The sequence below is a fragment of the Nomascus leucogenys genome, chromosome 1a (assembly GCF_006542625.1).
Source record: "Nomascus leucogenys isolate Asia chromosome 1a, Asia_NLE_v1, whole genome shotgun sequence".
Classification (NCBI taxonomy): Eukaryota; Metazoa; Chordata; class Mammalia; order Primates; family Hylobatidae; genus Nomascus; species Nomascus leucogenys.
The window spans coordinates 23627468-23642937 of NC_044381.1; the positions used below are offsets into that span (position 1 = coordinate 23627468).

Sequence of the window (15470 nt, forward strand, 5' to 3'; positions counted from 1 at the left end):
CGTCTCCACACTGTGTATGCTACCTGCACATTAGTCACTTAGTAGCTGTCTCTGTTATATACAGGGTTGGGTACTATTCACAGTTTCTTTTTCTTTTTCTTTTTTTTGAGAAGGAGTCTCGCTGTGTCGCCCAGGCTCGAGTGCAGTGGTGCCATCTTGGCTCACTGCAACATTCACCTCCCAGGTTCAAGCAATTCTCCTGCCTCAGCCTCCCGAGTAGCTAGGATTACAGGCATGTGCCACCATGCCTGGCTAATTTTTGTATTTTTAGTAGAGATGGGGTTTTGCCATGTTGGCCAGGCTGGTCTCAAACTCCTGACCTCAGGTAATCCTTCCCCCTTGGCTTCCCAAAGAGCTGAGATTATAGGCGTGAGCCACCACACCTGACCCACTATCCACAGTTTCAAGTATCCACTGGGGGGCTTAGAATCCACTCCTCAGATGAGTGGGGGTGGTTACTGCATTCTCTTTGTCCTCGATGTAAGCTGTCAGCTCTCCACTGTGGATTATTCCTTTATTATTTAATGGCAGGATGGCTTTTCCCCCGCCTCACCCTCCCCAGCTCTGCAACTTGAAACTGTCTTCCCAAAACATCTAGCTGGGATGTTGGATTCAAACCTATGAAAATTCCTCAACTTAAGAGTATTTGGACAGACAGCACAGAAGTTGTGGCTTTTAGAACTTAGCTTTTCCCTACCGGCTTTCTGTTTGCATTAAGCTAGTATTTGACACTTGACGTCTAGGGATTCTTACCTCCTTTGGCCAATGGTACTTCACACCCATATGCTAGTCCTTTTACGCTAAATGTGGGTTTTCCTGTTGTTTTCCAGGTACACAGCTTCTCCTAGCATGACCTCGATCTGATCAGCAAACAAAATTTGTCTCCCATAGTTCTGGGGCCTGTTCACCACCTACAACCACAGAGCTGTCATGGCTGCCATCTCTACTTCCATCCCTGTAATTTCACAGCCCCAGGTAAGGGCTTCAAACTAGCAGAGGTCTGAGGTAATCATAAGTTTGTCAAATATTTAAACTGGATTTCAGGAAGTGTGTTTGATGCTAGGGATCATGTATATCTCTCTCACTATCATTTGGTGCGTATTTGAATAATGGTGCTTTTGTGAGTGAGGTGCCATTTAGTTCAGGAAGCAGCTGGAACAATGAACAAGTGATTTTAGTGAACTGGCCTCTGTTCATAGGAGGCCTTGGTTTTCAGTGCTTAGGATGCCTGACTGTCATTACAGGCATCAAACTCTAAATCAAAGTAAGTCAGTAGTAAACCCTGCTGCTTTTCCTCTCTTGGCTTTTTTGTGGGCCGGGAGGTGGGGTGGGGTTTAATGAAATATATCAGAATGGATCTAATTTTAGAACAAGTTTTCTGAGGGCTGTCTAGTTGTCCTCCTCCTATACTTACTCTTTTGCCTTGACCTGTTCTAGGAACTTTGAAAACAAAATGCAATTCCAGAAACTTCTGAACAGCAATCGTATGAGTTATTTTTTTCTGTCCAGTGAAGAGCAGTAATACGGCAGGGACATGGTCTTTGTTCAGATGATTTTACAGCCTTATTTAATCAGGCATTCGCTGGACTCTTTCAGATTCAGCAGGCAGCAGGGTACAATGTGGAAACAGACTTTGGAGTCATAAGGCCACAGTTCACATCTCTGCTCCTCTGATTGCAGGATAAAGAGCCTTAGTCATGCCACCCTCTCTCAGCTTCAGTTTCCTCTCATGTAATAATTCCTCACATGATGGTTACATGGATTAAATGATGGTTTATGTACATGAGGCATACAGAGGTGCTCAGCAAGTATAGTTTCCCATTTGCTCTTCATTTATCTTCTTTCTATAGTGTGACCTCCTCTCTCATTTGTGACAATCATTTTTTGGCCAATTTTATTTTTATTTATTTATTTTTTTGAGAGAGAGCCTTGCTCTGTTGCCCAGGCTGGAGTGCAGTGGCGTGATCTTGGCTCATGGCTCACTGCAACCTCTGCCTCCTGGGTTCAAGCAATTCTCCTGTCTCAGCTTCCCGAGTAGCTGAGGTTACAGGTGCCCACCACCACGCTGAGCTAATTTTTGTATTTTAGTAGAGATGGGGTTTCACCATGTTGGTCAGGCTGGTCTTGAACTCTTGACCTCAAATGGTCCACCTGCCTTGGCCTCCCAAAGTGCTGGGATTACAGGTCTGAGCCACTGCCGGGCAACTTTGAAGAAAAAAGCATACTTTCAAGAAAGAGCCATATTGATTGAAATTTGAACTCGATACAGAATGTTGTTCCACACTGTTTTTCTCAGTATGATTTTGCAGGCTATTCAATTTTGTATGTATTTTAAGTAGGGGTTTGTGTGTTTGTGAGAGAGGGAGAGAAGGAAGAGAGGGAAAAAGGAGAACAAGGGGCATTTTTCGTTCGTATAGTATAGTGTTTTCTCCTCAGCACCATTTGGGATGTCATCATTGTTATCAACCTTGGGATTTTATCATATGAATAAAGCCCTTTATTCATATTATATGAATAAAGAATAAAGTACTAAGGCCTTTAGTATTATTTTCCAGAATGTTTAGTGTTACCATCGTCATATGCATTCCTCTTTCTGGTAAGTGGACCATTGTCCTTTCAACACTTCATTTACTTTGGGTGTTTGGTTTCCCTTATCTTCAATAGACTTTTTTTGGTGTCTGAGAGACTTGGAGAATGGGCAAAGAGATTTAGTGCCTGTTACCTGAGGTCACCGTTTCAAAGTCCACTGCAGCTGTTCCCATATAATGACTCTTCTTAGTCCTTTTGCGAAGTGAGTTAGGTTAGGGCAGGTTTTCTATAAAGGGCATTTCCATATCCTGGTTTGCTGCTGTCACCTGTCAGCATTTCCAACAGCATCTTCTTAACTATGTATCTTCTCTGTTACACAAGCTCCTATCAGCTGGTGAGGAATACAGATGCCTCTAAATGACTCATTTAATTAAAATGGTTAACACTGCCCAAAGGAGAAAGAGGTTCTGTTTCATACAATCACTGGGGAAAATGTGTACTCTTGTAAATTCTCTGTGGGAAAGTAAATTGGTACAGTCACTCTGGAGGGTAATTCAACAGTATCTATTAAAATTATACACTTCTGCACATGCCCTGCTCCTGTCTTGGAATCTACATTAGAAAAACACTCACACATGAGCCCAAGGAGTGTATAAGGAATGTACAAAGATATTCATTGAAGCATTGGTTGCAAACCAAGAAGTACAAAATTTTGTGACTATCCAATAGTAGAAAGACTTAATGAATTCAGGAATGTGGACATGATTAAAATACTATTCAGTCATTTTATTTATTTTTATTTTTATTTTATTTTTTTTTGAGATGGAGTCTCGCTCTATTGCCCAGGCTGGAGTGTAGTGGCACGATCTTGGCTCACTGCAACCTCCGCCTTCTGGGTTCCAGCGATTGTCTTGCCTCAGCCTCCCAAGTAGCTGGGATTATAGGCATGTGCCTCCACGCCCTGTTAATTTTTGTATTTTTAGTAGAGATGGGGTTTCACCACGTTGTCCAGGCTGGTTTCAAACTCCTGACTTCAGGTGATCTGCCCATCTCGGCCTCCCAAAGTTCTGGGATTACAGCCATGATCCACTGCGCCCGACCACTATTTGGTAGTTTTAAAATGAGGATGTCCACACAGTTATAGATTACTCTAAGATATCGTATAGAGGAAAAAGAAAGCAAGATGCAAAATAGTACTTACGGGAAGATACCATTAAAATTCTAAAACAAGACTATGTATTTTTAGGGACAAATATATGGTACATTAATGGAAATGGATAATGAAAGTCCTAGAACATACATTCTTAACATAGTGATATTGCCCCAAGAGGACAAAAATTGGGTTTTGGGAGATAAAAAAAATCCCTCCAAGCTTATACCTCTATCCAACAAAATCTTATTCCTTAGTATTTAGTTTTTTCTCATTAGAGAAAATTTAAATGTAATTAATTTTTCTCCTTAAGGATCACTAATGAGAAAAAAATATGACCAAGAAACACTGGTTTCTTGAGGGAGGCACATAGGCTCACCAGTCACCCTGCTTCAATTTACTAATTACCTGAGCCCGAGGGGAAGGTATCCACCCTCTTAGTGCCTCTATTTCCTTACCCACGGAATGAGCGTAGCAATAATGAAGCCAACCCAATAGAGTTATTTTAAGGAGGAAATGAAATAATTTCTATAAAACTCAGAATAGTGCCTGGCACATATTCTGGGCACATATTGCCCAGTGCACGTTAGCAAGCATTGTTATTATTGCTCAGCAATCCTTGTGGCAGGGCTGGGGGATACAAGAATAAATAAGAAAAATAAGTTTTGCCCTGCCAGAGTTTAGAGATATAGTGGGAGATATACAGATAAAACAAAAAGTTACAGCGCTTTGTCACCCATGCAGGAATGCACAAATACAGGAAGTATGGGTGCTCTCGGAGGAAAGTGGAGACCCAAGAAAAGATTGAGAGGATCAGGGAAGGCTTCTTGAAGGAAGACCACTAGGCTGAGAACAAATGAATATGAGTTATTTTGGTAAAGGAGAAGAAAAAGCATAGGTGAATGTCAAGTGTCCCAAGGTGTGCGTGAGAGAGAGAGAGAGAGAGAGCAAAGCATTTAGAATTTTGTTTTGGATGGTTGCACTACAGTGGGGCATGAGATTGTAAACAGTGATGTCCCTGGAGCCACCTATACCAACTCAAAGAGGCAGATTGTTAAATTTTCAGGAATTTTGTGAGCCAATTGACTTCATGCTAGCAGCTTGAAATCAGCCACATGGAATAGTTACACTGCAGAAATCGGCAAATGCTAGAATTAGCATAAATGGGTTAGGTTATAAAATTGGAGATTTTACAAGGTCTTTCAAACCATATTAACGAATTTAACATTGATCTTAAAAGAAGTCTTTGTTAGCTTAATGGTCCCAGCCTTTGAAATAGACCTGGGTTCAAGTTCTGACTTTCAATAATTGTTTTATTGAGCAAGTTTGTTAATTAACCTTAACCAGGGTAGTTCCATTATTCTCACTGTGTTTTGGGAATAGTGGCAGCCTCTGATGTTTGGGGAACTAAGCCCACGGGGAAGCAGTCAGCTATACACTCGGGCATTAGGTCATAGAGATAGATAGCTTCTTCTGGAGAGATGCAGACCATTGGGTCACTTGGTTCCCAGGATCCTTTGGCCAATGATGGGCCTCCTAATTATATGTCAGTTCCTCGCATGTAATTTGTACAGTCAAATTTAGTCCAAGGCTGACTTGCGCTTGCCCCGAAGCTTCTACTGATGTCTTCTCCCTTATTATCAGTTTTGCCCAGGTTCAAAGAAGGTAAAAATAATTTAGATATAGCATCTTCTTGGGCAAGCATAATAAGCAGCTCACTCAGTCACCTTAGCCTGGTATTGTTTGGCACATCAAGTTGCATTCTTTTCCAGTGAATCGAGGGACCTTGTAAAGATAAATCCACATTCAAGTGTAAAAGACCTGAAAATCCTTTTCTAAGGCCAAAACAATTTTTTAAAAAAGCTTTTGGTTTTGTTTGTTACTCTATTCATTGGGTAACAAAGAACATTTTTCTAATCAAGGCTGCCTAGTACTACATATAAACGAATTAATATGAACAAATAGCTTGTGATTGTTTCAAACAATAATAGGGAAGACAGCTTGCACTGTCATGCCTGCTGGGATTGCTGTTTAGTTAGTTGAAAGATATGCCTTGTGCTTTGAAGTGGGGCAAGTTTGTATTATCTGCTTTACCCCTGCCTTGACTCTGAGACAGATTTTTGTTTTCTCATGCTGAGAGAGCACCTAGCTCTTACAAAGCTGGGTGATGAATACTAAGACGAAACTGGACTAGCAGCAGTAAGAAGATGCTGTGTTTGTAGCCGATTTGTAATTCTGCTGGTCCAGACACTGAAAAAGAGTTTTCTTATCCAAAGGAAACTCCCAGGATGTATTTGCAGACAGGAACCTGTTCATCATTAGGTTGAGTTAATGTGTTCGTGTCCTGTGGATATTGGGGGCATGGGGATGGGGTAGGAAACCAAACAAACTTGCAGCTCTCCAGAGCCATTTTCTGTTTCTAGCACTGTTTTAAGCATTACCCTGTGCTTGATCAGGTTACTGTGGATAGAAGCTGGATTAAAAGTTTCATTTTCATTTTTCATGAAATAGTCAATAGTTCAGTACCAGAGTGAGCAGTTTGGCTTCTCTCAAACCTAGAATTATATTAGAGGCCAGAATAGGTATCTGAGAACCTAAAAGATATTCAGATCTCACACCTATGATTCCAGTAAGGAAAGACTCTTCTTTATCAGTATTTTTCAAGGTGTATCATTCTGTCTCTCATTTGTTACATGACCATTTCGTTATTTTTTAATTTTTATTTTTATATTTATTTGAATTTAAATTATTTTATTTTAAAATATTTTACTTTAAGTTCTGGGATACATGTGCAGAACCTGCAGGTTTGTTACATAGGTATACATGTGCCATGGTAGTTTGCTGTACCTATCAACCCATCATCTAGGTTGGTTTTTTTTTTTTTTATTGAGATGGAGTCTCACTCTGTTGCCCAGGCTGGACTGCAATGGCGTGATCTTGGCTCACCACAACCTCTGCCTCCTGAGTTCAAGCGATTCTCCTGCCTCAGCCTCCTGAGTAGCTGGGACTACAGGCATGTGCCACCATGCCTGGCTAATTTTTGTATTTTTAGTAGAGATGGGGTTTCACTATGTTGGCCAGGCTGGTCTGGAACTCCTGACCTAGTGATCTGCCCACCTTGGCCTGCCAAAGTGCTGAGATTGCAGGTGTGAGCCAGCATGCCCAGCCCATCATCTAGGTTTTAAGCCCGCATACAATAGGTATTTGTTCTAATGCTCTCCCTCCCCTTTTCCCCCACCCCCAGACAGGCCCTGGTGTGTGATGTTCCCCTCCCTGCGTCCATGTGTTCTCATTGTTCATCTCCCACTTATGAGTGAGAATATGTGGTATTTGGTTTTCTGTTCCTGTGTTAGTTTGCTGAGAATGATGGTTTTCAGCTTCATCCATGTCCCTACAAAAGACATGAACTCATTCTTTTTTATGGCTGCATAGTATTCCATGGTATATGTGCCATATCTTCTTTATCCAGTCTATCATTGATGGGCATCTGGGTTGTTTCCAAGTCTTTGCTATTGTAAATAGTGCTACAATAAACATGTGCGTGCATGTGTCTTCATAGTAGAAATGATTTATAATCCTTTGGGTATATACCCAGTAATGGGATTGCTGGGTCACATGGTTATTTCTGATTCTAGATCCTTGAGGAATCACCACACTATCTTCCACAAAGGTTGAACTAGTTCATACTCCCACCAACAGTGTAAAGATATTCCCATTTCTCCACATCCTCTCCAGCATCTGTTGTTTCCTGACTTTTTAATAATCGCCATTCTAACTGGTGTAAGATGGTATCTCATTGTGGTTTTGATTTGCATTTCTCTAATGACCAGGAATAATGAGCTTTTTTTCATATGTTTGTTGGATACATAAATGTCTTCTTTTGAGAAGTATCTGTTCATATCCTTCACCCACATTTTGATGGGGTTGTTTTTTTCTCTTAAATTTAAGTTCCTTGTAGATTCTGGATATTAGACCTTTGTCAGATGGATAGATTGCAAAATTTTTCTCCCATTCTGTAGGTTGCCTGTTCACAACCATTTTGGTTTTAAGCCAAGAACATAAAGATATTTTGATCCCTCCAAGTGATTTCCTGTAGCTTTCATTGAAGATGTGAATTTGGGTAGATTTTCAATGTCTTTGGGAGGTCGAGACTGGTGGATCACCTGAGGTCAGAAGTTTGAGACAGCCTGGCCAATATGGTGAAACCCTGTCTCTACGGCAAATACAAAAATCAGCTGGGTGTGGTGGTGTGCACCTGTATTCTCAGCTATTCGGGAGGCTGAGACAGGAGAATTGCTTGAACCCAGGAGGCAAAGGTTGCAGGTTGCAGTGAGCCAAGATTGCGCCACTGCACTCCAGCCTGGGTGAAACAGTGAGACTCTGTCTCAAAAAAAAAAAAAGTGATTGGTGTTTGCTTGTTGTCTTTTGGAAGACACTTTTTTTTGGACATCCTTACCAATAGGTACTCTCAACAAAATATGTATTTTCAAAATCTGTGTTTTAGAAGGTTTTATTTCTGATATTAGAAAGTGGATATTTTTTTTTATCAAAGCAACTGAATTTCACATTAAATGGGTTGTTTTTTTTGAGGCTGAAAGATTCGTCTTTTTGGATAGAACTTCGTACTATGGCAGTTTTCAGACATTCACAAAAATAAAAATAACAATCTCAATATAGCCAACACATAGATTCAGTAATAACATTTTGACATACTTGCTTCACTTGCTCCTTTTTTGGGGGATGAAGTGTTTTAGAATCCCTAGCATTGTTAACTTTTTAAAAATTCCCTTATGTTAATATGCATATCTAAAAAATAATTTGCTTAAATAACCACACTGCCATCATCACACTTAGCAAAAGTATAAATAACTCCTTAATATCACTTGATACTCAATTCATATTCAGGTTTCTTCAGTTGCTTTTCTAAAATGTGTTTTTGTAGTTGGTGGGTTTATTTTTATTTTTTAAAAACATTGATTAGATCAGTTTACTCTTCTGCATAAAATGATTCAATGACTCTTAAGGTTTAAAAAGGCAATTCCACTTCCTCTCTTTATTTTCTAAGTGAGAAAATAGATTGAAATTATAACTAGAATATTTCACAACTGAAGAATACAAAAATGAGACACACAGAAGGCTCCAGAATAAGGGAATTCATACAGTGTTTGCAATTATTAAATTATGAGTCTCTGAAGTAAGGGATTACAGATTATCTTGATAGTGCTTTCTTTCAAACTAAAATGTGAACAATTAACTGCAGTATGAAGTATGTTTCCAGTGCCACACGATAATTTCGTCTTCTCAACATAGAATTGAGAAAAGGTAATGCATAGGCGTAGACCCAGGTGGATTTTGGTTCAAATCCAGACTGTTATACACCATAGCTAGGGGATCTTCAATACATAGGTCTTTTTCAGCTTCATTTTTTAAAATCTCTAGAATTCAAATAACATACACTGTGGTCACAAGATTAAATGGCAAAATAACTGCTAAGTGCTTTGTATAGTATCAGCCTTTTAATAGATACCTGACGTATGTTAGTTCTTTCCCTTTTCCCCATGATTATTCTGGAAGTTCTTTACAGGGAGAAAGAGGAACCACTACATATGGTCTGTGTATGTGGTATGCCAGAAGACCCATCAAAGGAAGGCCATGTTGGATAAACACTCTATGGGAAACTCTAACGTATTGCCAGGAATAAATGCATGTGGAGATAAACATTGAGACTTCTGACTTCATCTTGAACTGTGTTTCTATTAGAAGTTAAATTTGTTCCCATATTGCAATTTAAATTCATCTTGTGCCTCCTTTTGTGTTTATAAACTCAGATAAGATTTGAGAAGAGATATTATTTTGGAATCTGAAAGCCCATTTTGAATTTTCTATTCATAAGATGAAATTGTACAGGGGCACCTAGGGTAAACCACATATGACACCTTTCATGTTTGTTTATTTTTCTAATACATCCTTTTTAATTGGTTTAGTCTTTAATGGTTAATGGAGCTACTCCTTTATCTTTCAAAGTGGGTCTGGCTTTTTCCCACTTCTTGCCCATTAGGGAACTGTTTGCCCAATCTCCTTTTCATACACCTAGATTCTCCAGCTGTCTTTCTTTGAACTTTTGTTGCAGCTTTGCTGTGAATACACACTAAGGTGGGACAATGGCCTGCTGTTTTTTTCCATCTGAGAAAATCATAATTATAGAGTTCAGGGGATTTCTGTCTTTTAAGATCTGTACCTTGCCTTAGTAAGACTGTCATTTAAAAAAATCAGCCTTTCCCTGCTGTGTGATAATATTAATACTGCCATTTGGTAATTGCATAACATCACTTAAGAGCTGCCCTTAAGTTAAACTTATCCCATGTCATACATGATTGTGTTAGGCAGGCTCAGGCCTGGAGAAAAGCAAAAGTGGGTTGATACTTGCTTCTCAGCATCAGAGAATATGTTTATTAGAGGGCCATGGAGCATATTAGTTTCTGAAAGCATAGGTTGGAAATAAAGCAACTTTCTATGATTCAGACAACCTTTAGTAGCAGGAATTCCAATCTTGCAGGAAGAAGAGTAGGGTGTGTGTGTTGGTGAACTAGGTGGCTGATTTCAAAGTCAGAATGTCCAGCAGATGATATCAAAACATTTGCACTTAGATGAGTTTCCACCACCAAGCATAGGAAGGATTTGGAGTGGAGCAGGTGTGGGCCCCAACTCTCAGGGCTTTGCATACTTAGAACTCTGTTTAGTATTACCTTAATTGTGGTTGATCAGGTTACTGCAGTAACCTGGTAAAGACAGTGGAGGAGAAGACCCAGGAAGCATCCCAGCTCTGTGGCACAGGTCATAGTGCAGTGCTCACCACTGACATGCTGGATTGTGTAGAGATGACTGATGGGAACTTAGGAATGAGCTGTCATGGCCAGATGTAGATCCCACTTATGTAAGATAGGTCAAGATGGAGAGACTCAGCCATAGATCATTCCACTGTCTCATTCAAAACTAACTGGAAAACTAGGGCAACACTGAAGTTGCAGAGGGGAATTCAATGCTATGGCAGTGGAGAAAGAAAAGGCAGGAGAAACAAGGTGGCAAATGATTGTGAGGATTATAGTAATCAGTTACACCATAGTATTTTCCTCTTTCAAATGATGTATCATGAATATACATGATATGGTTTGACTGTGTTCCCACCCAAATCTTATCCTGAATCGTAGCTCCCATAATCCTCATGTCGTGGGAGGGACCTGGTGGGAGGTAATTGAATCATAGGGGTGGGTTTTTCCCATGCTGTTGTCATGATAGTAAATAAGTCTCATGAGATCTGATGGTTTTATAAAGAGCAGTTCCCCTGCACACGCCCTCTTTCCTGCGGCCATGTACGATGTGCCTTTGCTCCTCCTTCACCTTCTGCCCTGATTGTGATGCCTCCCCAGACATGTGGAACTGTGAGTCCATTAAACCTCTTTTTCTTTCTTTCTATTTTTTTTTTTTTTTTGAGACAGAGTCTTGCTCTGTCACCCAGGCTGAAGTGCAGTAGCACGATCACAGTTCACTGCAACCTCTGCCTCCTGATTTCAAGCTATTCTCCTGCCTCAGCCTCCCAAGTAGCTGGGACTACAAGTGTATGCCACTACGCCTGGCTAATTTTTGTATTTTTAGTAGAGACGGGATTTCACCATGTCACAGGCTGGTCTTGATCTCCTGACCTCAGGTGATCCACCCATCTCGGCCTCCCAAAGTGCTGGGATTACAGGCATGAGCCACTGTGCCTGGCCCTAAACCTCTTTTTTTAATAAGTTACCCAGTGTTGGGTATTTCTTCATAACAGTATGAAAATGGACTAATGCAATACATTTACTCATAGGAGTCTTAGGAGCACATTTGGCTTTTTTTTCCCTTAAAATGGTTATAAATGAATTGCTGTCAGTATCTAAAATATTAAATGCTGCTTTTTAAAAATTGTATAAGTTTATTGCTGTCTCTTAGCTTGACACAGAAAAAAGACAGTTTATAGAGATAAGCTGTTTTGTAATTTAAAAAAGGACAATAATGGAAGGTAGAAGAAAATAATAAAAACTAAAATAGATACAAAATTCCATTTTTAAAATTGAAATGGAATAAGTTTATAAGGAAATATATTGTTATTAGCCTTTCAGCAAAATGGGCTAATGGAAAATAATTTTTCATTTTTGTCAGGATGAATTATTACATTGTTTTGACCTGTCAGTTCAAGTAAGACAGCACTTTAGAGCTGGCATTTGGTTTATGAAGGTTCAAGTCTTCTGGGTTACCTGGTTAAAAGTTTCAGGAGAATAGATGTCACAGAGATAGAGTTCTCAATGTACAACATATAAAAGAAGGTGATCTTTTTCTCTTTGTTTTATGGATGAGTAAATTAACATTCCCTCCCGTTTCTTCCTCTCTCTCTTAATGGCTTAGACTTAATTCAATTTCTTTCTCTCCTTTTTTTAAAAAAAATTAAGCAAAATGAAATGCATACAGGGAGTTATAATGCAATAACATAGCCATTACCAAGCTTTGTAAAATGTTAACATTTCGATGTAATTTCTTCAAGATCTTTTGGGACTTAATACATAAAACAAGTCAGTAATTACAGATAAAGTTGGAGCCCTTTTACTTCTTCCTAATTCCATTAGCCTCCTCTTTGCCCAGGCCATTAATTGATACTTATCATCTCTCTGCATGTGTTTGTGAATGTATACATATGTGAGAAAAACATAAAAAAAATATAGTAGGCTTCTGTAGATTTATTTATTGATACATTTTATTACACACATAGAATGTGTAATGATCAAGTCAGGCTATTCAGGCTATTCATCACCTCATGTACTTATTATTTCTGTTGAGATGTGTTGGGAACACATCCATGTGTTCCTGTCTATATCAATGTGTTGGGAACGTTTTAAGTTCTCTCTTCTAGCTATTTGGAAATATACCATACATTTTCATTAACTATAGCCACCCTACTCTGCTATCGAACGTTAGAACTTACTCCTTCTATCTAACTGTATGTTTGTACCCATTAACTAACCCCTCTTTATCCTCACCTCACCATTACCCTTCCCAGCCTCTGGTAACCACCATTCTATTCACTATACTTGAGATCAATTTTTTTTAGTCCCATGTTCATAGATCCCATGCCTGGGATATTTGTCATTCTGTGTCTGGCTTATTTCGCTTAATATAATGACTGCCCCCCCACTCCATTCACGTTGCTGCAACTGACATGATTTCATTCTTTTTTATGACCAGATAGTATCCCATCATATATATATACCACATTTTCTTTATCCATTTATTAATTCATTGATTGATAGGCACTTAGGTTGAATCTGTGTCTCTGCTTTTTTAAATAGTGCTGTGGTAACACATGAATGCAGGTATCCCTTTGGTATATTGATATCTTTTTCCTCTTCTTCTACTTTTTTTTTTGTTTGTTTATTTTTTGTTTTTGTTTTTGTTTTTTGAGACAGGGTCTCACTCTGTCACCCAGGCTGGAGTGCAGGGTTGTGATCTCAGCTCACTGCAACCTCCACCACCCAGGCTCAAGTGATCCTCCCACCTCAGCCTCCCAAGTAGCTAGGACCACAGGTGTGTACCACCATGCCTGGCTAATTTTTTTGTATTTTTGGTAGAGACGGAGTTTCACCATGTTGCCCAGGCTGGTCTTGAACTCCTAAGCTCAAGCAATTTGCCTGCTTCAGCCCCGTAAAGTGCTGGGATGATGCCCTCCCTCCGTTCCTCCCTTCCTCCCTTCCTCCTTTCCTCCCTTCCTTCCATCTTTCTTACCTTCTCTTTCTTTCTTTTTTCTCTTTTCCAATAAATAGCCAGTAGGGGGATACCTAGATCATATGGAATTTCTCTGGTTTTAGTGGTTTTTTTTTTTTTTTTTTTTTTTTTTGTAAAGACATCTCCATACTTTTTTTTTTTTATAGTTGCTGTACTAATTTACATTCCCACCAACACTGTATAAGAGTTCCCCTTTCTCTGCATCCTTGCCAGCATTTGTTATTTTTTTGTCTTTTTAAAAATAGCCATTCTGGCTGGGGTAAGATGATATCTCATTGTGGTTTTGATTTGCATTTCCCTGATGATTAGGAAAGTGAAGCATTTTTTTCACATACCTACTGGCCATTTGTATGTCTTCTTATGAGAAAGTGTATTCATATCCTTTGCCCACTTTTTAATGAGATTATTTGCTTTTTTTTTTTTTAACTCTTGACTTGTTTGAGTTCCTTCCTTGTATACTCTGGATATTAGTACCTTGTCAGATGAATAGTTAGAAAGTATTTTCTCCCATTCAACCAGTTGCCTCTTCATTCTATTGATTGTTTTAAAACATTTAGTTTAAAATAGTCTCTTTTGCCTGTTTTTGTTTTTATTTGTGCTTTTGAGGTCTTAGCCATAAAATATTTGCCTAGATCAATGCCCCGAAGTGTTTCCCAATGTTTTATTTTAGTAGTTTTATAGTTTGCAGTCTTAGTAAAGTCTTTATCTTGAGTTGATTTTTATATATGGTGAGACATAGGGGTCCAGTTCTATTCTTCTGCATAAGGATATCCAGTTTTCCCAGCACCCCTTATTGAAGAGAGTTTCTTTCCTCAATGTAGGTTCTTGATGCTTTTGTCAAAAAATAGGTTGGCTGTAAATACAGGGATTTATTTCTGTGTGTTCTATTCTGTTCCAGGTCTATATGTCTGTTTTTATACCAATACCATGCTGTTTTGCTTACCATAGCTTTGTGATACATTTTGAAGTCAGATAGTGTGATGTTTCCAGCTTTGTTCTTTTTGCTCAGGATTGCTTTAGCTATTTAGGCTTGTTTTTGGTTCTGTATGAATTTTTGGATTGTTTTTTCTATTTCTGTAAAAAATGACCTTGGTATTTTGATAGAGATTGCATTGAATCTGTAGATTGCTTTGGGTAGCATGATCATTTTAACAATGTTAATTTGTTCGATCTGTGAGCATGGGATGTCTTTCCATTTGTTTGTGTCCTCTTCACTTTCTTTCATCAGTGTTTTGTAGTTTTCCTTGAAGAGGTCTTTTCCCTCCTTGGTTAAATTTGGTCCTAGGTATTTTATTTTTTATTTTATTTTATTTTACTTTATTATTTTATTTTATTTTATTTTCATAGCTTTGGAAAGGGGATTGCCTTCTTTATTTCTTTTTTGGATAGTTCATTATTGGTGTGTAAAAACACTATTGATTTTTGTATGTTGATTTTGTATCCTGCAACTTTACTGAATTTATCCAATGTAGGATATTTTTGGTGGAGTCTTTAGATTTTTCTAGATATAAGATCATGTCATCTGCAAAGGGGGGCAATTTGCCTTCCTCTTTTCCAATTTAGATGCCTTTATTTCTTTCTCTTGCCTGATTGCTTTGGCTGGAACTTCTAGTATTATGTTGACTAGGAGTGGTGAAAGTGGGCATCCTGTGTTGTTCCAATTCTTAGAAGAAAGGCTTTCAGCTTTTCCCTATTCAGTATGATGTTAGCTGTGGATCTGTCATATATAGGTTTTATTAGGTTGAGGTATGTTCCCTTTATGCCTAGTTTGCTGAGAGTTTTTCTCATGAAAGAATGTTGAATTTTATCATTTTTTTGGCATCTATTGAGATGGTCATATGGTATTTATTCTTCATTCCGTAAATATGATGTGTTGTATATATTGATTTGCATATGTTGAACCATCATTGCATCCATGGGATAAATCCTACCTGATCATGGTGCATGGTGCATTATTATTATGATTATTATTATTATTTTTGAGACA

At 38.7% G+C, this 15470-nt stretch overlaps 1 protein-coding gene across 7 annotated transcripts in view; it reads left to right on the forward strand.

The window, feature by feature from the left end:
* The window catches only part of LPAR1 (lysophosphatidic acid receptor 1), a 168076-nt gene that overhangs the window by 66351 nt on the left and 86255 nt on the right, over window positions 1-15470 (forward strand). For all 7 annotated transcript variants that reach the window (XM_030822568.1, XM_030822792.1, XM_030822617.1 and 4 more), the window contains one exon: window positions 831-975. In XM_030822568.1, the coding sequence (XP_030678428.1) occupies window positions 931-975 (45 nt within the window). In that variant the 5' untranslated portion in view covers window positions 831-930. The remainder of the gene's footprint in view (window positions 1-830; window positions 976-15470) is intronic.